This window comes from Epinephelus fuscoguttatus, linkage group LG1 (genome assembly GCF_011397635.1).
Source record: "Epinephelus fuscoguttatus linkage group LG1, E.fuscoguttatus.final_Chr_v1".
In the NCBI taxonomy this organism is placed as follows: Eukaryota; Metazoa; Chordata; class Actinopteri; order Perciformes; family Serranidae; genus Epinephelus; species Epinephelus fuscoguttatus.
This window is the reverse complement of record NC_064752.1, coordinates 25622218-25643917: the sequence shown is the minus strand read 5'-3', so window position 1 is coordinate 25643917 and position 21700 is coordinate 25622218. Positions and strand designations below refer to the sequence as shown.

At 41.1% G+C, this 21700-nt stretch overlaps 1 protein-coding gene across 3 annotated transcripts; it reads right to left on the bottom strand.

The window, feature by feature from the left end:
- Positions 1–325: 325 nt before the first annotated feature.
- On the bottom strand, positions 326–18464 carry patz1 (POZ/BTB and AT hook containing zinc finger 1). 3 transcript variants are annotated; one of them, XM_049585372.1, is made up of 6 exons: positions 16693–18464; positions 14805–14868; positions 14525–14696; positions 12264–12422; positions 6483–6695; positions 326–6090 (listed from the first exon to the last, which is right to left on the bottom strand). In XM_049585372.1, the coding sequence occupies exons 1-6, from the start codon at positions 17943–17945 to the stop codon at positions 5612–5614; spliced, it is 2340 nt and encodes a 779-aa protein (XP_049441329.1). In that variant the 5' UTR covers positions 17946–18464; the 3' UTR covers positions 326–5611. The 3 variants fall into 3 exon arrangements, with proteins under 3 accessions (XP_049441329.1, XP_049441340.1, XP_049441349.1); XM_049585383.1 differs by lacking the exon at positions 6483–6695; XM_049585392.1 differs by lacking the exons at positions 6483–6695; positions 12264–12422 and having other exon boundaries at positions 16693–18463.
- Between the last annotated feature and the right edge of the window lie 3236 nt (positions 18465–21700).

Sequence of the window (21700 nt, the reverse complement as noted above, 5' to 3'; positions counted from 1 at the left end):
TCCACAAACATTCTGAGAGTACTTTCAGAGAGCTCCTAACTTAGCCTAAAAAAAATTGTAAGGAATCCTAGCTTTGCAGTGATTTAGGAAAGTTCTTAGAGCAACTCTGAGTAAGGAAGAGACAGAAATTTGTACCATTGTTAGTGTGATCACTCTGCTGATGGAAGGTTTAGACTGACTCAAGTCATCACTGCTGCACTGTTACATTTTCCCAGTTTTCCAAATATCGTAGTGTGGGTGTTTGTCGAAAATCCTTCCATGTCCAGGACAGGTCTTAACAGATTGATTGTTTCATTATATACTTGTAATAACTACACAAGAAAAGTTGAGCTTTTTCAATTGCAATTTATTTGTTGCTCATCTCTGTACCAACAAGAGAGATGAGACTCAATAACAGAGTACAAAAACAAATATCTATAGAAAAGTATGCTTATATTGAAATATGTCCAAAGACGTTATAACAAAACATGTAGCTCACATGTCTTAAGAGCAATCTTGTTGAGTACGATGATAAAATACCAAGTTAACATATTGTACATTTTTCTGTGTGTGTTTTTTATACAAAAGTGTCAATGCAAGTCACTCTGTACAATTCTTAACCTTTAGAAAAGAGGACCTTTTTTAATCCACTGCTGTGCACAATCAGTATTTGGAAGGCACTTTGCAACAGACCAAAAGCAGAAAGCAAAAAACAACAACAACAACAAAAAAAAAACATTTAGGCCTAAATACTCAACAAAAACACCTTGAGTACCGACACGAGTGAAACAAAAATCATGTCAGTGAGGAACGAACGCAACATTATTTCCTTACAGCATCTTCCACTTCTTCTTAAACAATCAGGAACAGAAACAACCCTTATCACCTGTTAAGGAGTAAATACTAGTGCAGAGTGGATCAAAAAAGGAGGAAAACTTGGTCAGAGACGTGAGTCGTGCAGCTGGCAGTGTGAGCGCTACCAGAGCAGAGTGACAGTACGGCGAACAGTGAAACTAAAACTGCCACCAACCAGTGATCGACATTCAGTACCCAGCTCAGCTCAGCATGCCCGAACATGCAGTTTACACTTTCAATCAAATGGCCATAACTTAACATCCCTCCACATGATGGACAAGAAAAAAAAATCTAAATATGTACAGGACCACCACTGACAAACACTGATCATATTGGTTGGTTCATATATATTTATATATATATTTATAGAATGTGTATATGAATGGTATATACACTTGTTACAATCACAACATAACCATAAATAATATAGGAATGTACTGAATTAACAGACTAGAGCACTCACAAATAATAATTAAACAGAAAGCAGGAAACACAGATCAAACACAAAAACGCACACATACGCACACACACACACTCACACAGATGGCACACGTGTACACTTTCTTTTAACAGAGGCCATCACCACACACACACTGCTAGCCCCTTGACTGTTGGACTGGGTTTGATTTGAGACATGATACAGGTTTTACAACACAAGAAAAAACATGAGAAAGGTGTTGATCAGCTGATGTGTGAGCTGCAATTGCTTATTTTGTTTCAGTATGTACAAGACTAAAAGGAAGGGTGTCATGATTGTGAAAAGGTTCTATGTTAAGTTTTAACCAAATTAAGAGTGACACAGAATTGATCTTCACACACAACTTCTTCTACCCAGTAACATCCTGTTGCATTATTTAAAGGGGAACTCCGCTATTTTTCAACCTGCACCTATTTCTCCCCATGTTTTTGTGTCTAAAACCGCTTTCACACATACACTGCAAACCTGAAATGATCTAGACATTAGCCGGAGGAACTGGATGTGAGAACACCAATGTCTGAATCAGTTGGTTTTGACATTAAACAGAGTTTACTTTGCCAGCGCCCTAGTACAAAGTCCTCCTAATGTTCAATTGACCCCATGTGTGACTCAGAGGGTGAAAAAGAAGAGTAATTTACAAAAAGACGACACCGAACATCTCATACTGGAGAGATGACAAGATTCACACAGATTCAAGGAACGGCAAGAGACCACTGAATGATCTGGCTACATGACCACGGTGTTATTCGCGTCATGTCCTGCCTCCTACATGATCGACTTAGGAGTCAACCCCGGCCTAAACCTAATGTATGGAGCACCTCCAGTAAATGAGAAAGCATCTGACACAGACAATCTCCTCCAGACAATGTCCAGACCTGATTCTCCGGGTATTGTCTGGACCTCATATAAGAAACCAGCATAAGTGACAAATGAAGAACAATTTTTGACATTGGTCCAGTATTGAGAGAGTGCTGCAGCGGGGGGCAGGTGCGCCCTGACGGTTTACATCCATTAATAGTGCTTTTAGCCACTAACAGGCTCAGACTGTTATTATGTGTCTTACAACATTAGGGAAAGGGCCCTATAGAGAAAGGAAATGTTTTTCTGTACCTTACGTTTCTTTTGGTCTGGAGTGCAGAGAGCACTTGTATCTAAAAGATTTTCAATGGTCAAAAGAAAAAAAAAGTCCTCGAGATTTCAGAACGAGACTTCTCCTTGAGCGAGACTCGGACACAAAACAGACAGGAATAAGCATAAGGTACAGGAGGTGTAGGGTCTTTTTAGTAATGTTGTCAGACAATCAGAATAACAATTTGAGCCTGTCTGTGGCAAACACAAGTACTCATGACAAAGTGCAAATGCCCCGAGTGTTTATACTGCAGCCTGTGACGCCACTGCCAGCTGCAGCACTCTCTCTTAATACTGGAAATCAGTGTTCCCATGAGTCACTTAGACACAAACCATGGGAAAATAGGGTGCAGGCTAAAAAATACTGGAGTTCCCTTTACAATACAAAACCATTTCAGCAGTGTAGAAGCCTTTTCATTACAGTGGAGCACGATTTCAAATCAAACTAAGCAGCGCAGCAGGGTGGATGTGAGGGTCCTATTGTGCACCGATTTAAGGAACCATTCAATTAAGTCTGTTCTCATCAAAGGAATGTCTTTTTGGATTAAACACATTTTCACTGCAAGACACTCGGATGGAAAGCTTGCATCTAAAACTAGGGACCATTAGTGCAAACACAAGACATGTCATGTACTAACAGCACAAGCAAATCTGACAGGAGGCGAGTGAGCAACACAGGAAGTGCAGGTGATGAAGAGGAAGAAATAAAGTGAGCGTAATGACTTGGCTCTGTAAAAGAAGCATTACGTTTGGTCGGTTCAGAGGCTGGTGGATCAGGGTGTGGCTCCTTCTTCTAACCCCCCCTTTGTTGCTGCACAACACACAAACACACATACCCACACATCTCCATTGAACATAATTTAGAGTGAAAAATATCAAAACGAGCAAATCACAAGATTTTTGTTTGACAATTAAAAAAAAACCTGTACACAAAACAGAGGGCATGAATAAGTTAATAAAATATAATCTACGTTTCTAAAAATATATACTGAAAATATACCTGACCTTGGTCCCTGTTGAATGTACACAACTGATTTCATACCCAACAAACCAGGCTTGGAAACTTTATCATTTTAGGGGGGGATACAAAGCTCATTCCTAACAGGCTCAGGGCATGATCCAAGAATACAGTTACAGGTTAAAAAAATGTGGGAACCTGGGAAAATTATTTTCAAAAGTATTCCAGGATATACAGGATATAGATCATAGTAATAATGGCTTTCCTCTCCTTAATTCTTCCTTCTTTTTTTTCCTTTTACAAAATATTTACAAATCATCAAATCAAAAACTGATAGAGCTTTTCGAATCTAACAGATCTGCTCCATTTTAGAACAAATCCCTCCAGCTATCACATTAATCAATCTCTCCAGGATTTTGTGATGTTGACGCAAATTCAGCCAATCCCTGCAAATTCTGCGTGACCTCGCAATGTTGTCCAATAATTGCAACTTTACTGCAAATTTGACTATTTAAAACAAGTAAAATTGCAAACTGATCCCTCTCTTGTTATTAGGAGATTTAGCAATTTTGTATTATCGCACTAAAGGATGAACTTGATGGGAATTTAGGACTGCGTCAAATGGCAGCACCCCTACACTCACAGTTAAGATTCTAATTCTGTGGGAAACAATGAAAGCTCATATAAATAAGCTCAAAATCTGTCACAGCAGTACAACTGTTTTTGCAACTGCACTGCACCCAAAAACATTGCAATAAACATTGCGACAGACATCACAATTTTATAGAAAAGCTGCCGCGAAATCAGACATTTAGGGCCGCAACAATCCCAAAAACAGCCTGCGAAATCCTGGAGGGACTGATCAGTGCTCTCTGGTTAAGATTCACAACTGCTTACGATAATGGTGAATGACACCACCCCCCACTTTGTTTAAATAACGGAAAAAAGGCTTCTTCTAGAAGGAATATGCACATTTTTAAAGACCTGGACCTAAAAAAGAAACTAAAAGAAAGCAAGCTGTGGTGCTACTGGAGATATAAATATAGTTGTTCCCCCTGACATTTTGTAGGTATTTCTCATTTCTGATAGGACAGTTTTTAGTTTTAATAAATCAATTTGCAGACTTTTTACATTTAAATCTTACAGAGGCTCTTATGTCCTGAAAGGTGATATTTTTGTGCACGCAAGTTAAATATCTTTTGAGAACAAGACAGTAACTTGTTCCCAATTCAGGATTTCAGGGTCTCCATAATATCTAATGAAGCTGGCACAAGAAATAAATCTCCTTTTATGCACAAAGCAACATGGTGTAAATTTCTTCAGTGAGGTTTTGAGTTATTTTTTGCCAGAGTTTTTGGTGCCAGATGAGCTTTGTGTGGCTGCTGTAACAGTTCAAATTCAAAGTTCAACCGCAGTTCTTTCAGGTCCTTGACAGCTGTCAGTGCTTCTCAGTAGCCAGCAAACCGACACTTTCTGTATGAAGCTGAAGAAAATTACAATAAACATGTTATGAAATATGCCGTGGGCTTGTTAGGAATGTTTCTCAGAATAATTAACAGAGTAAAAGAAAACCTGCAATCAAAACCGAGTCCAATTTAAATCCCTGTCCTTAAGAAAATCAAAATCCTTCTCAAAAGAAGCCGACACAACATACGTACAGAATTCAGCCCTCTTGTTGCTCTGAGGTAAAGACATGTTTACAGCCTTCAAGGAAACGGAGAATACGAAGCATTAAAATCACTGTAGTGGCCGAGGGTCAATTCACCGGGTACATCAGAGCAGTTAAAGTGGGCGAACGGACAATAAGTAGTTACTTACTACTCGTTTTAAGGTTGCAGTAAATAATTCGTCTCATGTCAAGAAACATTTGTGCAGCTAAGAAAGCTCAATAACACACAAGCCAAAAAACAACTGAGGGAATACCAAACATAACTTCGACAGATCCACGTCAGATAAAGGAAATAAAACCTTCATGTTGTTTCTTTATAAAGAAAATTTAAACACCGTGCACGCACTTTTCATACTCTGAAAAGGTAGAAAAAGTAGGAATCGTATGGCAGTCTGTGACAAAAATATCGGATACACATTAAGCGACGTAACAAACAGAAAGAGTAGCCTTGAGGCAAAGTTATTCCCAAATACAGAGCATCTTCTGTGGGCAACCCGGCTTTGTCCTAAAAATGAGAGGCTTTGCAAGAACTTCAGTAAATGTGTCACTTCCCTCCAAAGTCGATTCCACTCTGACCCGCCTCAGCATCCACCAGTGAAGAGGCGAAAGCAGACTGGACTATCTGAAAGCCAAAAGACTCCAGCAGGGACATGTTTTGTTGAGGGGAGAAGGGAGAGGTCAGGGAGGGGGCCAGCTCATTCAAGCCCGACCCTGAAACCCCCTGAGCCTTCTGGGCTTTGTGAACTCTGTGCTGGTGCTTGTTGAGGTAGGACTTGGTGCGGAAGGCCTGACCGCAGATGCCGCAGGTAAACTTCTTCTCAGGGTCCGTCTTGGCTTTAGATCCCTCTGGAGAGCCCAAGGCCCCCGCGGAGGCTCCGTTACAGGCCAGAGAGGGCATCTCGAGCTCCGGCCCGTCAGGTTTGTGTGGAGATTTAAGCTCGTCGCCGTTGGACAGTTCCCCAAATGAAAGATCTGATTCTTCTGACTCCAGATGAGGACACTTCCCAGCGTTTTCCTGCCCGTCTGCGGTTCACACAGCAAGATAGGAGGAGGGTAGAGAGTGAGACAGAGAGAGAAAGAAGTGGAAAAGGGAGGAAAGGGAGGAATGAATTAGGACAAATGGATTATATAAGCACAGGTTTTGACAATTACATCTTTAATCCAGTAGCTGGTTGACACCTGCAGAAACTTCAGACATTTAAACTTCAGAACTTTAGTGAGAAGGCACCAAGTACAAGAAGAACAAATTATTCTTAAAGATCATTCACTAACTACAGAAAAGGAAAAAATGTGGCTACAGCATTAAACTACACAATCATATGTCTCAGTCCATCTGCCCAGTGTCCAGTGTCCACCAACCAGTGGGCAGTGCTAGCACCATGCCCCCACCCACCCTCCTGCTGGACTGTACTGACCTGCAGCAGGCCCATGGACGGGGAAGCCAGGCACCCCGCCAGAGCGACAATCCCAGAAATATGGAGCCCCACCTGCCTTCCCCAAGAGCAGCTCAGGCTGCAGGCCCAAGGCTGGAGGGCCAGGCTGGGGAAGAACTGGGTGTCCAGTGAGCCCATGAAAGCGACCCTCTGCCTCAGACGAGGTGAGAAGCAGCTGGCGACTGGCGCATAGGTCTACACAACACCCGGCCAGGGAGAAAGGAAGGGGAGGGGGCAGACACAACAGGCCGGCGGAAACCATACGCACAGAATTACCTCAATAGTTCTTGAAATGCTTTCAGTAAACTAGACAGTTTTGATAGTTTGAATAAATCTATAGTGACTGAGTCCCATCACTAAAACTGTAATAATACAAAATCCCTCGACTATATGATGTAAATAATTTGAAATAACTGACTTAACAATTGATATTTGTAAAAAACTACGTCGGATGTATATGCTCCATATGGCTAATAATCTTTTCAGCTACAATAACATTAATTGTGTGTCATTTGAGTGATACAAGCAGATTTTATTATGTGAGAAATGCCCATACTGTGTATAACAATATGTAATGTTCACAAGCACAACTTGCTCATCTTACAAATGAGGTGACACTAAATGAGGACTATAGTGAAAAACTGCAGTAAATATAGTGACAGAACACACCGCTGGCCGTTCCTTAGTGTAAATCATATTTTCAGCTTATAGGAGACACTACAGGTAACAAGAGTTTTTTCACGCACTGGTCAGTTTTGAGATTTTGGGCTATTCTTTCAGACTAGTGGAAAGAAATGTCCAAAATACACATTTGGATGTTTATTTTAGTTCAGATTTCTGTTCAGGAAATGTATGTAAAAAGCTCATATTTAACTAGATAATGTCCAATATGCATAATGTAAGTAATCAACTGTTTCATTATGATATCTATTCGTTAAAATGTTTACCCTATTCACCTTCACTGTCTAATTTTTTATAAAATATGTATGGAATTTAACAATACATATCTTTAAAGGCCATTTTCTCAAAGTTTTTTTTCCTCTTAGGCTGAACCCAAATGTCCAGACTTTACTGGCAGACTCGTGGATTTTGCGGGCGCACTCCCGGGAGGTTAGGGAGTGCTGAGGGCTGCCCAAATCCACAATTCAGCCAGTCCACAAGGGGCCTCAAGCAGACTTTCTACAGACTTCCAGAGAGTCCGCTTGGGGTGCAGACTTCGGCAGACCTCACTGATTTAATACCCACAATTAACTGCAATATGGACGTTACGTTGTGGGTTTTTCAACTGCCAAAAAACAAACAAACAAACAAACAAACAAAAAAAACCACTTATGAATGTGTAAAATAGTTGTTGATAGTTAGGCCTATTAAAATGTTGTGAATGAATTGTGTGGGACAGAAATAATACTGAACCACATCATGATAAAGATAAGTACACATATAGGCTGCAGAGGGACTGAAAATGCATTTTATTATTGCAGCCTATCAGGTGGTGGAAAAGGCTAAAAAAAACTGGCCGAAAAACAACAAAAGAAGGTCTTTAAAGCCCAATTTATTAAGTTACAGTCCTGTCCTTATTTATAAACATTTCTGATTTTATATGTGTGTAGCCTGTTATATAGAGATGTATTGATACATATTTGTTTTGTCACATAAAAGGTTATACATGGGATTTATATCTTGTTGTCTACAGGAACAGATGAGTAGGGACTGCTCATCAACTTCTATGACATCACTGATAGTTGAGTTTCCACGGCAACGAGTAAAACAGTCTCGAGAGCTGTCTGTCAGCCCCTTGCGGTCTCTGCCCTCGCAGACTTTACATGATGACAGTAAATATGTAACACTACGTACAACTGATGTCTGCGAGGGCAGAAACTGCAAGTCCAGAGGGTGGACATTTGGATTCAGCCTTAATCTCCACTGTAGTAACACTTACACACACCAGACTTTTCAATCTCATTCCTAACTATATTCTGATGATTTTTAATGAGGGGTCTGTTCATATATATCAGTCATAGCCTGGTTTATTTAACATTTTATTCCTGAAAATTGAATTTTTTTATGGCTGTAGACAGTATTTTCTGATTTATGGAGTGATTAAACAAAAAAAGAGATATCCGAAGTTCACTCCATAAAAACCTTTGACTTTTAATATGTCAACAACATGAAACAAGAATTTTGAACCTGGCTTTCTCCAATGTTCAGATTTCTGTTTGGAAATTCATGCAAACTACTGCATAGTTAATTAGATAATGCCACATTTGCATATCTAAACATAACATCTTAGAAAACTTGTTATAGAAAAAAATAATTGTCTTAATGTTAGTAATCAACGGGGGACGTTTCATGCTCACATTTAGTTAAATGTTTTACCCTGTTCACCTGTAGTGTCTCCACTTAAACATGTATCTGATGAGTTTAGTCACTCTGAATTTAATAATTAAAGCCAAATACCAAATCCTGTGAGCTCTCACAATGTTTAGTAGTGTTTACTCAAATTTTATAACTCATATATTCACAGTCTCTTTCCATTTCAGTGGTTAGCTTTACTTGAACCTGTTGTTCAGAGCCTCGCTAAGCAGCACTTTGGTAACTGCTTAGATAAGATCTATCTGCCACGTGACAGTCAAAGTGTTACAGGAAAACACATTTATACTAGTGCTCATTTAGTGACACTCAGTGTAGGAGAGAATAATCACTGCAGAATGACTCGGCAATCAATTATATAATGAGTCCCCTAATCCTCTCACAACCTCAGCTGTACTGAACCACCTTGAAAAGGAGCAGGAAAAAAAACACAAACTTGCATAACAGCATAACCCGAGCAAGCAAATAAAAACAATAACACTGCCCATGACACGCATGAAAAAAAATGACTAATCTTTTGAAACTAAATGGAGGAAAATTTAGACTTTGTATCTGTGAGTCGTCACGTGGTGTGACACAAACCTACTGGAAAACACCATGGCAACCAACACTGGTTTTAACATCCTGGATTCAAAGTAAACAGCTAACCCACTAACTCCTAATGAGCTCATCAAGTCTCCACTTGCTTTTCACATGCAAGGCCAGAAACTATAAGGTCAGTGTGGTGCTAATGAAGCCCTATCGACTGAATGATAATATCACTAATTAAAAAGAGGCTTGGTCAATTTCTTGAAATAACTCTTGCTCAAAAAATGATACCTATAGAGGATATGCACACAGAGAAATTATTTGGTATATTGTGTGCCTGTTTGCAGTCATGTGACTATTATGATGCACGAAATTCAGATGGAGGGCAGGAAGTGATAAATCATTACATTACACAACAAGCCAATAAAAGTGTACAAAAGTCTAGAGGACAATGACTATTTTGTGTGTGGTTGGGTCTACGACTGAAACAACTGACAACAGTCTTGTTTTTGGCCGGTGTATAAATGTGCTTCAGTATAACGGTCTTTCGTATTTCAGCTCTGTGCAGGGATGCACGGCTGTCAGGCTAATCTTACTAGCTAACGTTTTATTTATATTCTAACATAACCCACAAACCTTTTATGCAGTTGAATCAAATAAAACTGAGATGAATAGACAATGACAATCTATGTAACTAGAACTCATAGAATTTACCTACCGTAAAATTTCAATTAAAAGCCTAGTTCCATTTACTAGCCGGGTGTGGCTACACATTTTGACAAATAAAGGCCTGTCTCAATTAGACGCCTGGTCTGGTTGCCAAGCTGTTAATTTTATTTATAAGTTTTTCAGATGTATAAAACCAGGTTGTTGGCTACCTCAAATTATGTGTCCATTCCTCGATTACCCTGTAAGTTATTCATATTCCTTTAAGGGTCTTCGGATAAATGAATCAAAGGGGTTTTTAATAAAAATTAATCCAAGTTGTGAGTATTGTTTTAACAAGATAAAGTGGCGTTGTGTTGGTTCGCCGGGTGCCGTAATCCTTGAGTGCTGCAACTTACTCTCTCTGATGTGCTCTGTCGCAGCTAGATCAAATGAATGATTCGTAACTGATATATTATCTGAAGCCTAATTTTCATACAAGTAATAATAAACAATTTGATTGTATTTCCTGATCTTCGCTGAACAACAGTTTCATGTGAAAGAATCTAAAGGCCTGTCCCAAACAAAGGTCTGATTTGAGTCAGTGAGTCAAGCAAATAATATTAATTGAAATTTTATGGTTATTTACTTTAATAAAGTTTATGAAATTACTGTTTATGTATTCTGTGTTTTTAAAATGTGGACCAACACCAACATATTTGAAATACACAGAATTTATTTACAGTAATGACTAACTTTAGTAAATTAGGTAAACTCTATGAGCTATGGTTACATAAATTGTCGCAGTCTATTCATCTTAATTTGATTTAATTTTTTTTTAATGGCATTTTTTGGTTTACATTAGAATTGCTTGACTAAATTGTATGGTAATTTTATATGTAATTAAAATGTATTAATCTGGCAAAAGAGACCAAATAATTTCTTTGAGTGTGTCTTAACCTCTCTACCATGATGCAATTTACAAAAAGGTAAACAAAGTGATCATAATCAGTTTTAATGACTTACTAGGTGGCTAATGGTTTCACCTTACATCAGTTCTGTGAGCAAAATCAGCTCTCATTATAATTAATAACTGTGATAGCCATCCTTCATTCGGTAATTAGCCAAATAGCATTTTTTCAAATACTCTCTGCTCATGCGTTTTGTTTTGTTTTTTCAGATTATTCATATAATTACAGGAAGTCAGTTACAAGTGCAATCAACACATCTAATAATAGCCTTACTAACGTTGGTTGTGGCTCACAGTTAACTGTGCACTGTCGCTATGCTGCTGGTTCTACACAAGGTTTCAGTGAATCCAGGGCAAATGGAGCACACATCATGACACTCATGCAACACTGTGCATTGCTGAAAAACTGCTGATGGACCAGCCAAGCAGAAACAGACACCATATGATGCCATAGCCATGCTGAACAGACACAAACATAAACAAAAGTCACCCAGCACTCTAAATTCTAATGTGGTCATGGTGAAGAACTTTCAACCATGAAGTCTAGACAACTTCTACGTGTTCAATAACTGCATGTGATGATGGGAACTTAATTTCCAGCCTCATAAAGAGCTAAGGCTTGACACTGTGTCATAATGTAGTGAGGTACACATGCGTCTTTACTTGTCAAGCTACAGAAAAGGTCATGATTTCCGTTTTAGTCTCACTTCTGTATGCGAGTAAATGAGTCGTCTACCTATTGACGTGCATTCACTCTATGGTAACAGATGCACTGCTCATATGTGCAGCAGAAACAGGTCCCTTCTGTCCACATCTGCAACACTAACCTTTGACATGAGTCAGTGAATCTTCTGAGAACACATTAATATTTCTGTTGAGCAAAACCAACTACCTGCCTAATTATATACTATTAAATCTGCAGTTTAAGGAACTAGAGAATAATTAGAGAGAATGTCCTCACAGAGGTGTAAAGTTCTTCAATCTGTTTCCCTTCTACCTAATTACCACAGGAAGGATCTGCATACACTGCCCCCTCAGACTGAAAGACATCGACAGTTAGCTAGCAGTAAGACGACCAGCACATGAAGTTGTATAAAAATGTTTGAGCGCAAAGCTTGGCAGCAGAGGTTGATGTATGCTTGTGTTTTAAACATACACAAAGGATGCAACAGCATGTTTCTCCAAAGAGCAGCAGAGCAAAATGAAAGCCAGAAACATGAGAGTTTGGGATGGGGCGGGCGGCTGCTTGCCTTCCACTGAGCACTGGCGTCCCATGTGGTAAGGGGTGCCGTTGTGCATCTGCAGCTCCCCCCTTGGCTCAGGGAAGGTGTGAATTGTGGCAGAGGGGGGCAGTGGAGAGCCATGGTGTGTCTTTATATGCACCTTAAGGTAGGACGCAGTGGAGAAACCTGGGACCAGAAGAACAAAGAACAAGGCAGTTGTTGGACACACTGAAGGCCTCGCTCTGGCTGTTCGATGTCGATGATCCGACAGATACTCGGACTGGTTTGACCAATAACTCTGGAACAGTAATGATTCACTGACTTAGTTTACATGCACACAAATATTCCACCATCATTCTGAATTTGATGGGGGTCATGTAAACACCATCTTCTATTTGGATATTCAGAATTAGGCCTTTTTCCGGATTTATCATTTCCTGATTAAGACATATGGCCTCACACATGGCGTCTTGTCTGTTTACGGTCAGGTCTGTGTCTTGTACACAACGGCTGTGGTAGAGTTACATGACCAAAAGAAAAGCTCACATTGAAGGAGAAACACACCTTTTAAAAATCATGAAAGACCTAAGTATCAACAAGTTTTTGGATGTGTGCAAATATTGCAACGTTGACCTTTTCAAGAAAGTGGTTGAAGGAATGAAAGAGGGAGGCTGTGTTCACTTAGTCAAACAAGTTCGCCATTGTTGGAAAAACTGATGCAAAGAAGCGAAAAGGCATGGACGGCTCCAGAAGTTCCACTTTTCCATATTTTGACATGATAAACTACATGTTGGGGCACGTAAATTGATACTCATTTTCATCAGCCATGTAAATGGCTTCATAGAAATATTGTCTTTTTAGGAATAAGGGCAAAACCTTGAATATTTTGTGCATGTAAACATAGTCAATGAGGGGAAGTTACATTAATATCTCTCTCTTTGAACTTTATCTCTCAACAGTCAGGATCATCACTGTATTACAGGCAGGCGGCAAAAATTAAAGTCTCCCTCCAAAGCAAACAAAATGTGATGCACTCTGTGAAAGATGGTCTTTGAGAACAAATCACAGTACTTTTGTCCATGTTTCACTCTTTGTTAGAAGGTTATACTGCCACTCGCCAGCAACCTGACCTCAGGAAGGAGACTTCTATGAAAAATTAACTTCACCTATGTTTTGTTTTTATGCAGCTTTTCTCCACTGTCTTGAGTGTAATTTAATCCACTAATCCACCGTTTCAGTTGCAGCTCTGTACATTTTACGTTTCTTCTTATCTTGATTGTAAATGTAACTTTGCTCTTATTGTCTTGTGTACAAAGCAACAGGATACACAACTTTCATAAGACCTCTCTGTACAGATGAAGGAACCAAGCCTCCAGGAAGAGACTAGAGGCATGAGGTGATTTTGGTGAAGTGGCCTGAAAAACATTTTCAACATGTAGCACCAAGACGTAATGTTCAGGGTAAAGGCCAATTATCTGATGAATTTGTCACATTCAGTGTGCACATTTCACCTTGTCTTCAGACCAAACAGACCCTGGAAACAAAGAATTTAAAATATTTTGCACAACCTGCAACCTGTCCCTGAAAGACACAGTTGAGTGGTACCAACACATCAGGGAGCACAAGAAACAGGGCACAACACACACCCTGAGCAAGGCTTTGAGACAGGTCAGAGGTGTGTCCTCCTGTGTCCTGGCAGAAAATACACACTTTAAATCAAATATATTGTGACTCTTTTACACTCCATTTCCATACCACCAACTGTACAAAGTGAAGACCAAAAGCAGTCGTAGGTGACTAACGTCATGTTTGGTTGGACATTTGCAACTTTATTTCAATAAAACAAAAATAGTGGCAAAAATGTTCTCTCTTTCTTGCAAGGACGTATATTAAGTGCTATGTGTACTTGCACATATTTGAATGCCTGATTCATTGCCATGTTTAGCACACAAGTCAACTCAGTGCCAGAAAGTGGAGATTTTTAGGTATGATTTTTGCAGCCTTGTCACACTCATGACAGTCTGCCTTCAGAGAGGTACAGGAAATCCTGAGTGTTTTGGACTGGGTTATAACTGGTTATAACATGACCATAACTGTAGACATTCGTTATTTATCTAAGAACACATAGCAGAGCCAACCAAATACCAAAATTGGATTTCTGTAAGTTTTCACCCTCTGAATGTCAGTGACTTCAATACCAACTGAATATCCGTCTGGACGCAGGACAGAGTTGTTTCCGGGGGGGCTTGTAGCGGTGTTGTGTATGCTGAGGTATTTTAAATAACTACCTTTGTTGCAGATGCCACAGTAGTTATGCGTTCCTTCACTGTGTTTCTTGAGGTGGTCCGTCATGTAGGCAGCTCGCAGGAACTTGCCACAAACTTTGCAGGGGATTTTGTCCTCATGGCATGCAAGGTGTGACCGGAGGCGATCTCTTGTGGCAAAAGAGGCATTACAAATCTGAAACACAGAAATGAAACACGTTAACACCTTACTCATGTCATGGTTTAAAAACATAACTAGGTGTGGGTTTTCATCTCTGATATATACGTAGATCCTTAATGTTACCTGGCACTTGTGGGGTCTCTCTGTTGTGTGAACCTGTTTGATATGTCCATTCAGGTGGTCTGGTCTGAAAGGGAAAAGGAAATTATTTCTTGCCCATCTGGGACTTATTTTGAACATAGTTCCATACAGACATCATCTCTTACCATTATCCTTCCTCATTTAAACTGTAAGAAAATATCGCTGTTGCCAACTTTGTTGTGAATGACACACATTTTAATTATCTATTTTAATCACTTGGTTAACAGCAGAAGCAAAAACATAAGCATGTACGACTCTGGTGGGTGTTGAACTTCCTGTGCAAACTTAACTCTACTGCCACCAAATACTTAGCGATACATGTGTGACTTTGTGAGCATGGAATTATATCCATGTTTTCTTAATGTTTAAATGTTATATTTGTGTGGTGCAAAGTTTCAGAGGCTGACTAATGTAGTCAAGTCATGTGACAATCACGTGTAGTAAAAACAGAAAACAATAAAGTGTAATGAAAGTAATACAGTAAAAGAAAGTATTTTTACTTAGGGCGAAGTGACTGTAAAAGCTACTCCTGGTCAGTGTACCACAGAATTAATAAAGCAAGTGTAAAATAGTCTAATATTCTATATATCTGGGACCGGGGGCACTCATCAGCTCCTCTGGTAGAGCAGGTGGCCCATGCACACAGCTTTGTCCATGCTGCAAGGGCTGCAGGTTCAATTCCAACCTTCAGCCCTTTGCTGCATGTCGTCCCTCCTCCCTGTCTCCCTTTCACGCCAATAGCTGTCCTATTGATTAAAAGGCAAAAAAAAGCCCTCAAAATACCTTAAAATAAATAAATATCTAGGACTGACGTTCATCCTCAGAGCGCAAAGGATTTATTTTTTATTAAGGATTTACTGGACAGTCTATAGTGGAGAGGCAGACAGGGAGCAAATGAATAGAGAGAGGGCAAAATACGGATGATGTGGTTATGTGGCACGTGCTGCAACCAAATGGCTACCAAGGTACTCTGAACATAATATTTAATACAACAAAAACATGCTAGATAGCACATTAGTATTGAAATAAATAATCTTTTTTTTCCTGAATGTAGCAAACCTAAAAGGACTCACCAGTGCAAATCTTTTCACTACAAATTTGGTGACAGCTCTGTCAATAGCCTTCACCTTTGCCCTCATCACACATTAATTATTTTTAAGCAGTTACCATGCAACTACTAGAGCCCTCTTCACATTTACTATCTGCATGTATTTTAACCTCCAAAGCAGCAGGTGGTGACAGTGAGTTCGCAGCAGGGCCTGAGAGCACTGAGCCTGGGAAAGTGGTTTGTGTGGCTGAGGCGAAATTACTCAGATGACAAGTAGCTCTGCAACGTTTCTGCAATTTTATAAGACAGAAAGCAAATGGATCAAGTGTGTAATGACACTAAGTATGTGTCAGGATGTGCAGAATGTGGAGATTTTAAAATTACTGATACTACCACAGGGTGTAACATGCCAGGGTCTGACCTCTGTCCCTACTGTTTATTGGTACCAACTCTCCATAATGACTGCTTACAAAGCTTAACTAAGGCCTTGTTTTGGGACCTCAGACCTTGACCCAGGCTGCTGGTGGTAAAGTAGCAGACCACATTATGTGTGCATCTCAAAAGCTGAGTTATAAGCTTTCTGAACAGCTGATCTGACTTCTCCCATCTGTTTATACTTTGCTGCAAAGCTGTGGTTAATACCTGCAGTCACTGTCCTACAGGGACTATAACTAATATGCAGATTATACATAGAGGTGCACCAGTACTCATAGCAATAAACTGCCCTGGGTAATTTTATGATCCTAGGCATTGAGGCACAGCTGCAGCATTGTTTTTCCACAACTCCAAAAACACGTCACATACTGTCAAAGTTCAACTCACCTTGAAAAACCTTTACCACAGCTTTGGCACACATAAGGTTTGCCGACTGACCCGTCATGGGACCGCACATGGTATGACATCCTGTCCTTGCGTTTGAACCGGAGCCCGCACACATGGCACGCGTACGGCTTCTCCCCGGAGTGGGAGAGCTTGTGTCGGTTCAGGTGGTACACGTCGCGGAAAACTTTACCGCAAATATCACAGCCCACATGCCGCCTGGTCCTCTCCCGTTTGCGGCCGTTATCCAGCGTCAGCCCTCCGTGTAGCTGCACGCCGTTCTCCACCAGCCCGGGCTGAGACATTATGGAAATGCCGCCCGCTGCTGACAGGCTGTCACCGACGTTGTTGTTGTTGTTGTTGTTGTGGGCTCCGTGCTGCGCTTCGTGGTTCTTCAACCGGGAAGCCTCCGTGAAAGCTTTACCGCAGGTCCCGCACGGAAACAGCCCATTGTCTTTCTGGGTGCTGTGGTTAAAGTGTACAGGCTCCACGACCCCACCAGCTTTCTTTGGTCTCCCCCTGTTCCTCTTCGACCCTGGGGAGCCAGCGTCGTGCTGAAACGTGTTCCCCGGTATTTCCGTTGACGGGGACACCGACAGTCCTTCGACGGGCTCCAGCATCGGCATCGACGACTCGCCGCCGTCCTCCAGTAACACGGTGGCGGTGCCTTCGCTGCCATCCACATGCATCTGTGCATTGTTAGCAAAGCTCTGACCGTTCACCAGCATCGCCGTGCCGTTCACCAGATCCTGCTGCGCCACAGGGAAACCCAGCTCCGTGGCCCCCGTGGCCCCCGTGGCCTGGAACAGGCTGGCGTCTCCTCCCCGTGAGGTCGGGACGAGGATCTGTACGTTGGACTGCTTGATCACCTCCTGACAAATCTCAATGACCGACCGCATCAGCAGAAACTTGGCAGCTGTCATCAACTCCGGGAAGCACTCCAGCCGCACCACAATCCTGGAGGTGTACGCGAAGTCCAAAACGTCTTTAAAAACTTTGGGGCTGATGGTGTGCATCTCCAGCTCCTTGCCGTCGCCCTCCGTCTGGCGGCTGAACACCGACTCGAAATACTCGCTGCACGCGGCCAGCACAGCTTTGTGTGCGGGGAAGCTCTCCTCGCCGACGCGTAGGATCACATCGCAGAACCTGCCTCCATCTTTCCTCTGAATGTTGAGGTTGTGTAGCATCTCCGCACTGTGCTTGCTCACCTGATAGGTGTACGAAGAAGTCCAAGACGGCTCCGCTACCTTCTCCATGCCGAATTCATCCAATAACAATGGTTGTTAGCGACGACAGTCGGAGAAATGACGGATTTCGGGTAACGATTTCGATCGGTTGATACCAGCTAGCTACAAAATCCGAAACCAACCGCCCCTCCCCGTCGTTTTAGCATCTAACGTTTAACGTTAGCAGTAGCAGGGAAAAATGGCAGCCCCCCAGCTTCCTGTGAACTTTGACCCTGGTTTCTTGAAGGGTGGGGGTCGCTCTTGTTTGGTGGAAAATGTCTCTGTGGGGTTTGATATTTAATGTGTATATTTTTACGACTGTCTCACAGTAATGGCTGTCAGTTCGAGGGGTAGAGCCCCGGCACCGCAGGGGTCTCTCGTGTCTTTATGCCAAAACGTTAACACGCAGGTCTCTTCCTGCCTGGTGTGTTTGTAAAACCCCTCCCCCACCGACCAACCTTTTCCTCTGTGCGGAGTCTGTCAGCATGTAAACCATTATCACACTGTACAAGTCACTGAGGGGCAGTCCTGCCTCGTTTAAAGGACAATAAACCCGTGAAAATAACTAAGTTAAATCAGACGAGAGGACGCTCATGCTTTTATCATATCAAATATAAGTTAATTTATAACTTACATTTGTATAAATAATCCAATGGTTGATTATCAGTTTGGAGATTATGGATATCAATGAATGTAATGTTATTGTTAATGTTAATGTAATTTTATAATTTGTTTTTACATAATTATACCTTAAAGTCATTATTTTATCCACTCCCATATCCTCCTGAGACCCTGCGTCCTAATATAAGGACATCACATTTGGGTTCCCTGCACTTCATACTTCATTCTGCTTCACTTACACCTGTTGTCCTCATTTGTGGACACTTTTGTGCTTAGTCTGCATCTGATCCCAACACAGAAATAGACAAGGTACAAAGCCTGATCAAACTGTGTTGACATTGTGTCACCAATTTTTTTCCTAAGGTATGCTCACATGAACATTTAAGGGTAACCTTAGCCTAAGGATTTTTTTTTTAGGATGTTGAAAGGGAAACCCTTATATGTTTCTCCATAATTGCTTTAAGTATTCCATTATGTGTCCCTAGTGACCATTTCCCTCAGAAAACATTAGGGGACCCATACCAGTCTTTTGAATAGTTATATAACCTGTGTAAAACAAGACAATAGCTGCATAATAGATCTCTACCTAACTTTAACCAGACCCTGAACACCAAACTAGCACTGTCTAGTCAAGATGCTAATAGTGGACAATATTTCCTTAAAGGAGCAGTGTGTAAGATTTAGGGGGATTTATTGGCATCTAGTGGTGAGGACTGAACATTGCAACTATCTGAAACATCTCCCAGTGAGGATTTCTTCAATGTTCATTGTTCAGGAGGTTTTTTACCGGGAGCCGAATTATCCACAGGTCTCTTCCTCTCCAAATTAAACTAGTTAAAAAAAACAAAAAAAAACAATGAAGACAGCCGTTTCACGTTTTTTAATAAAGTGTTTTTCCAACGCCACTCGCCACACAAAAACACAATTAGCCCCATCTAGAGCCAGTGTTTGGTTTGTCTGCTCTGGGCTACTGTAGAAACATGGCGGTGCAACATGGCAGACTCCATATACGAGGATTGCTCCATGTGTAGATGTAAACAGCTCATTCTAAAGGCCTTTGCACACAGAGTCCGTTCTTTCATCCAAAATTATTGCAAGTCTGAAAACAAATACAACTTCACGTTGTGTCAGTCACGTTTACACACTGAGTCCGAAACTTTCGTCCATCATTAAAATTCAGAACAGTTTAGATTTTCTGCATTGTTGGCATTCGTCAGAAGCCTTTAGAGAAGTTTGACCAAGAATCAGTGAAGAAAATATGGCAGCGGGACATAGCCACAACAAGACAGAGAAATGGGATGCATAGAATCATTTCATGACTCAGACAGCTCACTTATTAGATAGTAATATTCTGGTTGATGATGAAGAGGAGGAGGATGTGGACCGCAGAGACAATGTGGAGGACAGAGTGGTGACAGCCGGATAGGTAACTCCAGTGGAGAGAGGCAAAAAAGGAAATGTGTCTTTGCATCTTGTCACGTATTGCGAGTGTGTTCAAAACAGTCCTGTAATTCATAAAGTGCATCTTCAGGCCAAGTAGTAACAGACCTTTTGACAGGTCTGGTTCTTTGCCTGATGGGGGTGTATGCTGGGATGAGCAGCAGGGAGAGGTGGTCTGATTGGCCGAGGTGGGGGAGAGGCATGGCTCTGTAAGCGTGCTTGATGTTTGAATACACATGATCAAGACTCAAGAATGTTCTCCGCTCTAGTTGGATACTTAACATACCGGTAAAATTTTGGGAGTACAGTCTTCAAGTGAGCCTTGTTAAAATCTCCAGCAACAATGTGTACACCATCAGGGTGGACCTGCTGTTGTTCGTTTATGGTGTGCAGCAGGAGCGAGAGTGCCGTGTTAACATTGGCGTCAGGTGGAATATAAACAGCCGTGACAATAACTACTGTTAGCTCTCTGGGTAGATAGAAAGGCCGGCATCTGACAGACATGTACTCACAGCTGAACTGAACAGAATTTTCACAACTAATAGAACAATAAAACACATCAGAATCAGTGTGCCATTCCACTTCTGCCAAAATACCACCCCTTAAATCCTACACACCGGTGCTTAAAGACCTCAAACATATTTGACATTTTGCACTGGCATGTCTTGTAAATTATTGGCTCGCTTGCTGTTTTATCTGCATTAAGCCATTTTTGGCCTGCGAATTAATAGGTCTCTCTACATTGTACTGTATTCTTACATATATGCAATAAGTGGTTTAGTTTTACAAGTACTTTGTAGGAGATTAGAAGAAACTTGCAAGACAACCATCAGTATTTCCCTTGGCAAGTGCAGCAGAACAGATATCGCCCTCACTCAGTTTGCACAGAGTTCAGAGTAACACACAGCTGCTGTTTATTAGGTACACCTGTATAGCACAAGCTAACGCAAGCCAAGACCACAGCTCTGCCATAAATTCATGTTTTGTTTTTTTTTTTTTTTAAATCGAGGTCTTAGTTTGTGTTGAACTGGATCATTACTGGAGAGTGTTTCTAATATTCTGCCCCTTCATGTATGCAAACATTAGGATCATCTGTCAGTATAATACAGTCCAGTCTAACAGTTAAATTAACACGTCCAGCAGTGTAAATAACCAAACATTAGCTTTGCAACGGGAGCGTTTATGGCAGAGCTGTTGGATTGCACATGTATACCTTATAAAGTGGCCACTGAGGGTATATATTCAGTACATTAAAAAGGAAATACAAAACCATTTAAACAAATAAGCAAACTGTGTTTTACTGAATTGTATTTATTAATTCTATTTGTGCTTTTTATAACTTAATAGCACATAAACTGAATCCCAACCACCCCCAAAATTGACAATGTGAGCAGTGCTGCCCCCCCTCAGTGACAGGTTGGATGGGAGAGGATACAGTTTAAAGGAAGGGGAAAAAAACCAAAACAAAATAAAGGCACAACCAGCGCTTGCTGCATCCCCCTGGAGTCGTCTTCAACTGCTCCAGCCAGTCTACAGAAAAGGGCCACTAGCCATGCCACACAGGGGAGAGAATACACATGTCTGACTGGCAGCAGCCCTTTCCTCAGTGCAGTTCAGCGGGGAAATTAAAGTTGGACAAGACAAGGAATGCTACCATCTCTTGGTGACGTTGTCTCTTGCAGTTTTCAGTTTGAACCGCAGGATAGTTTCACCTTCCCCATTCC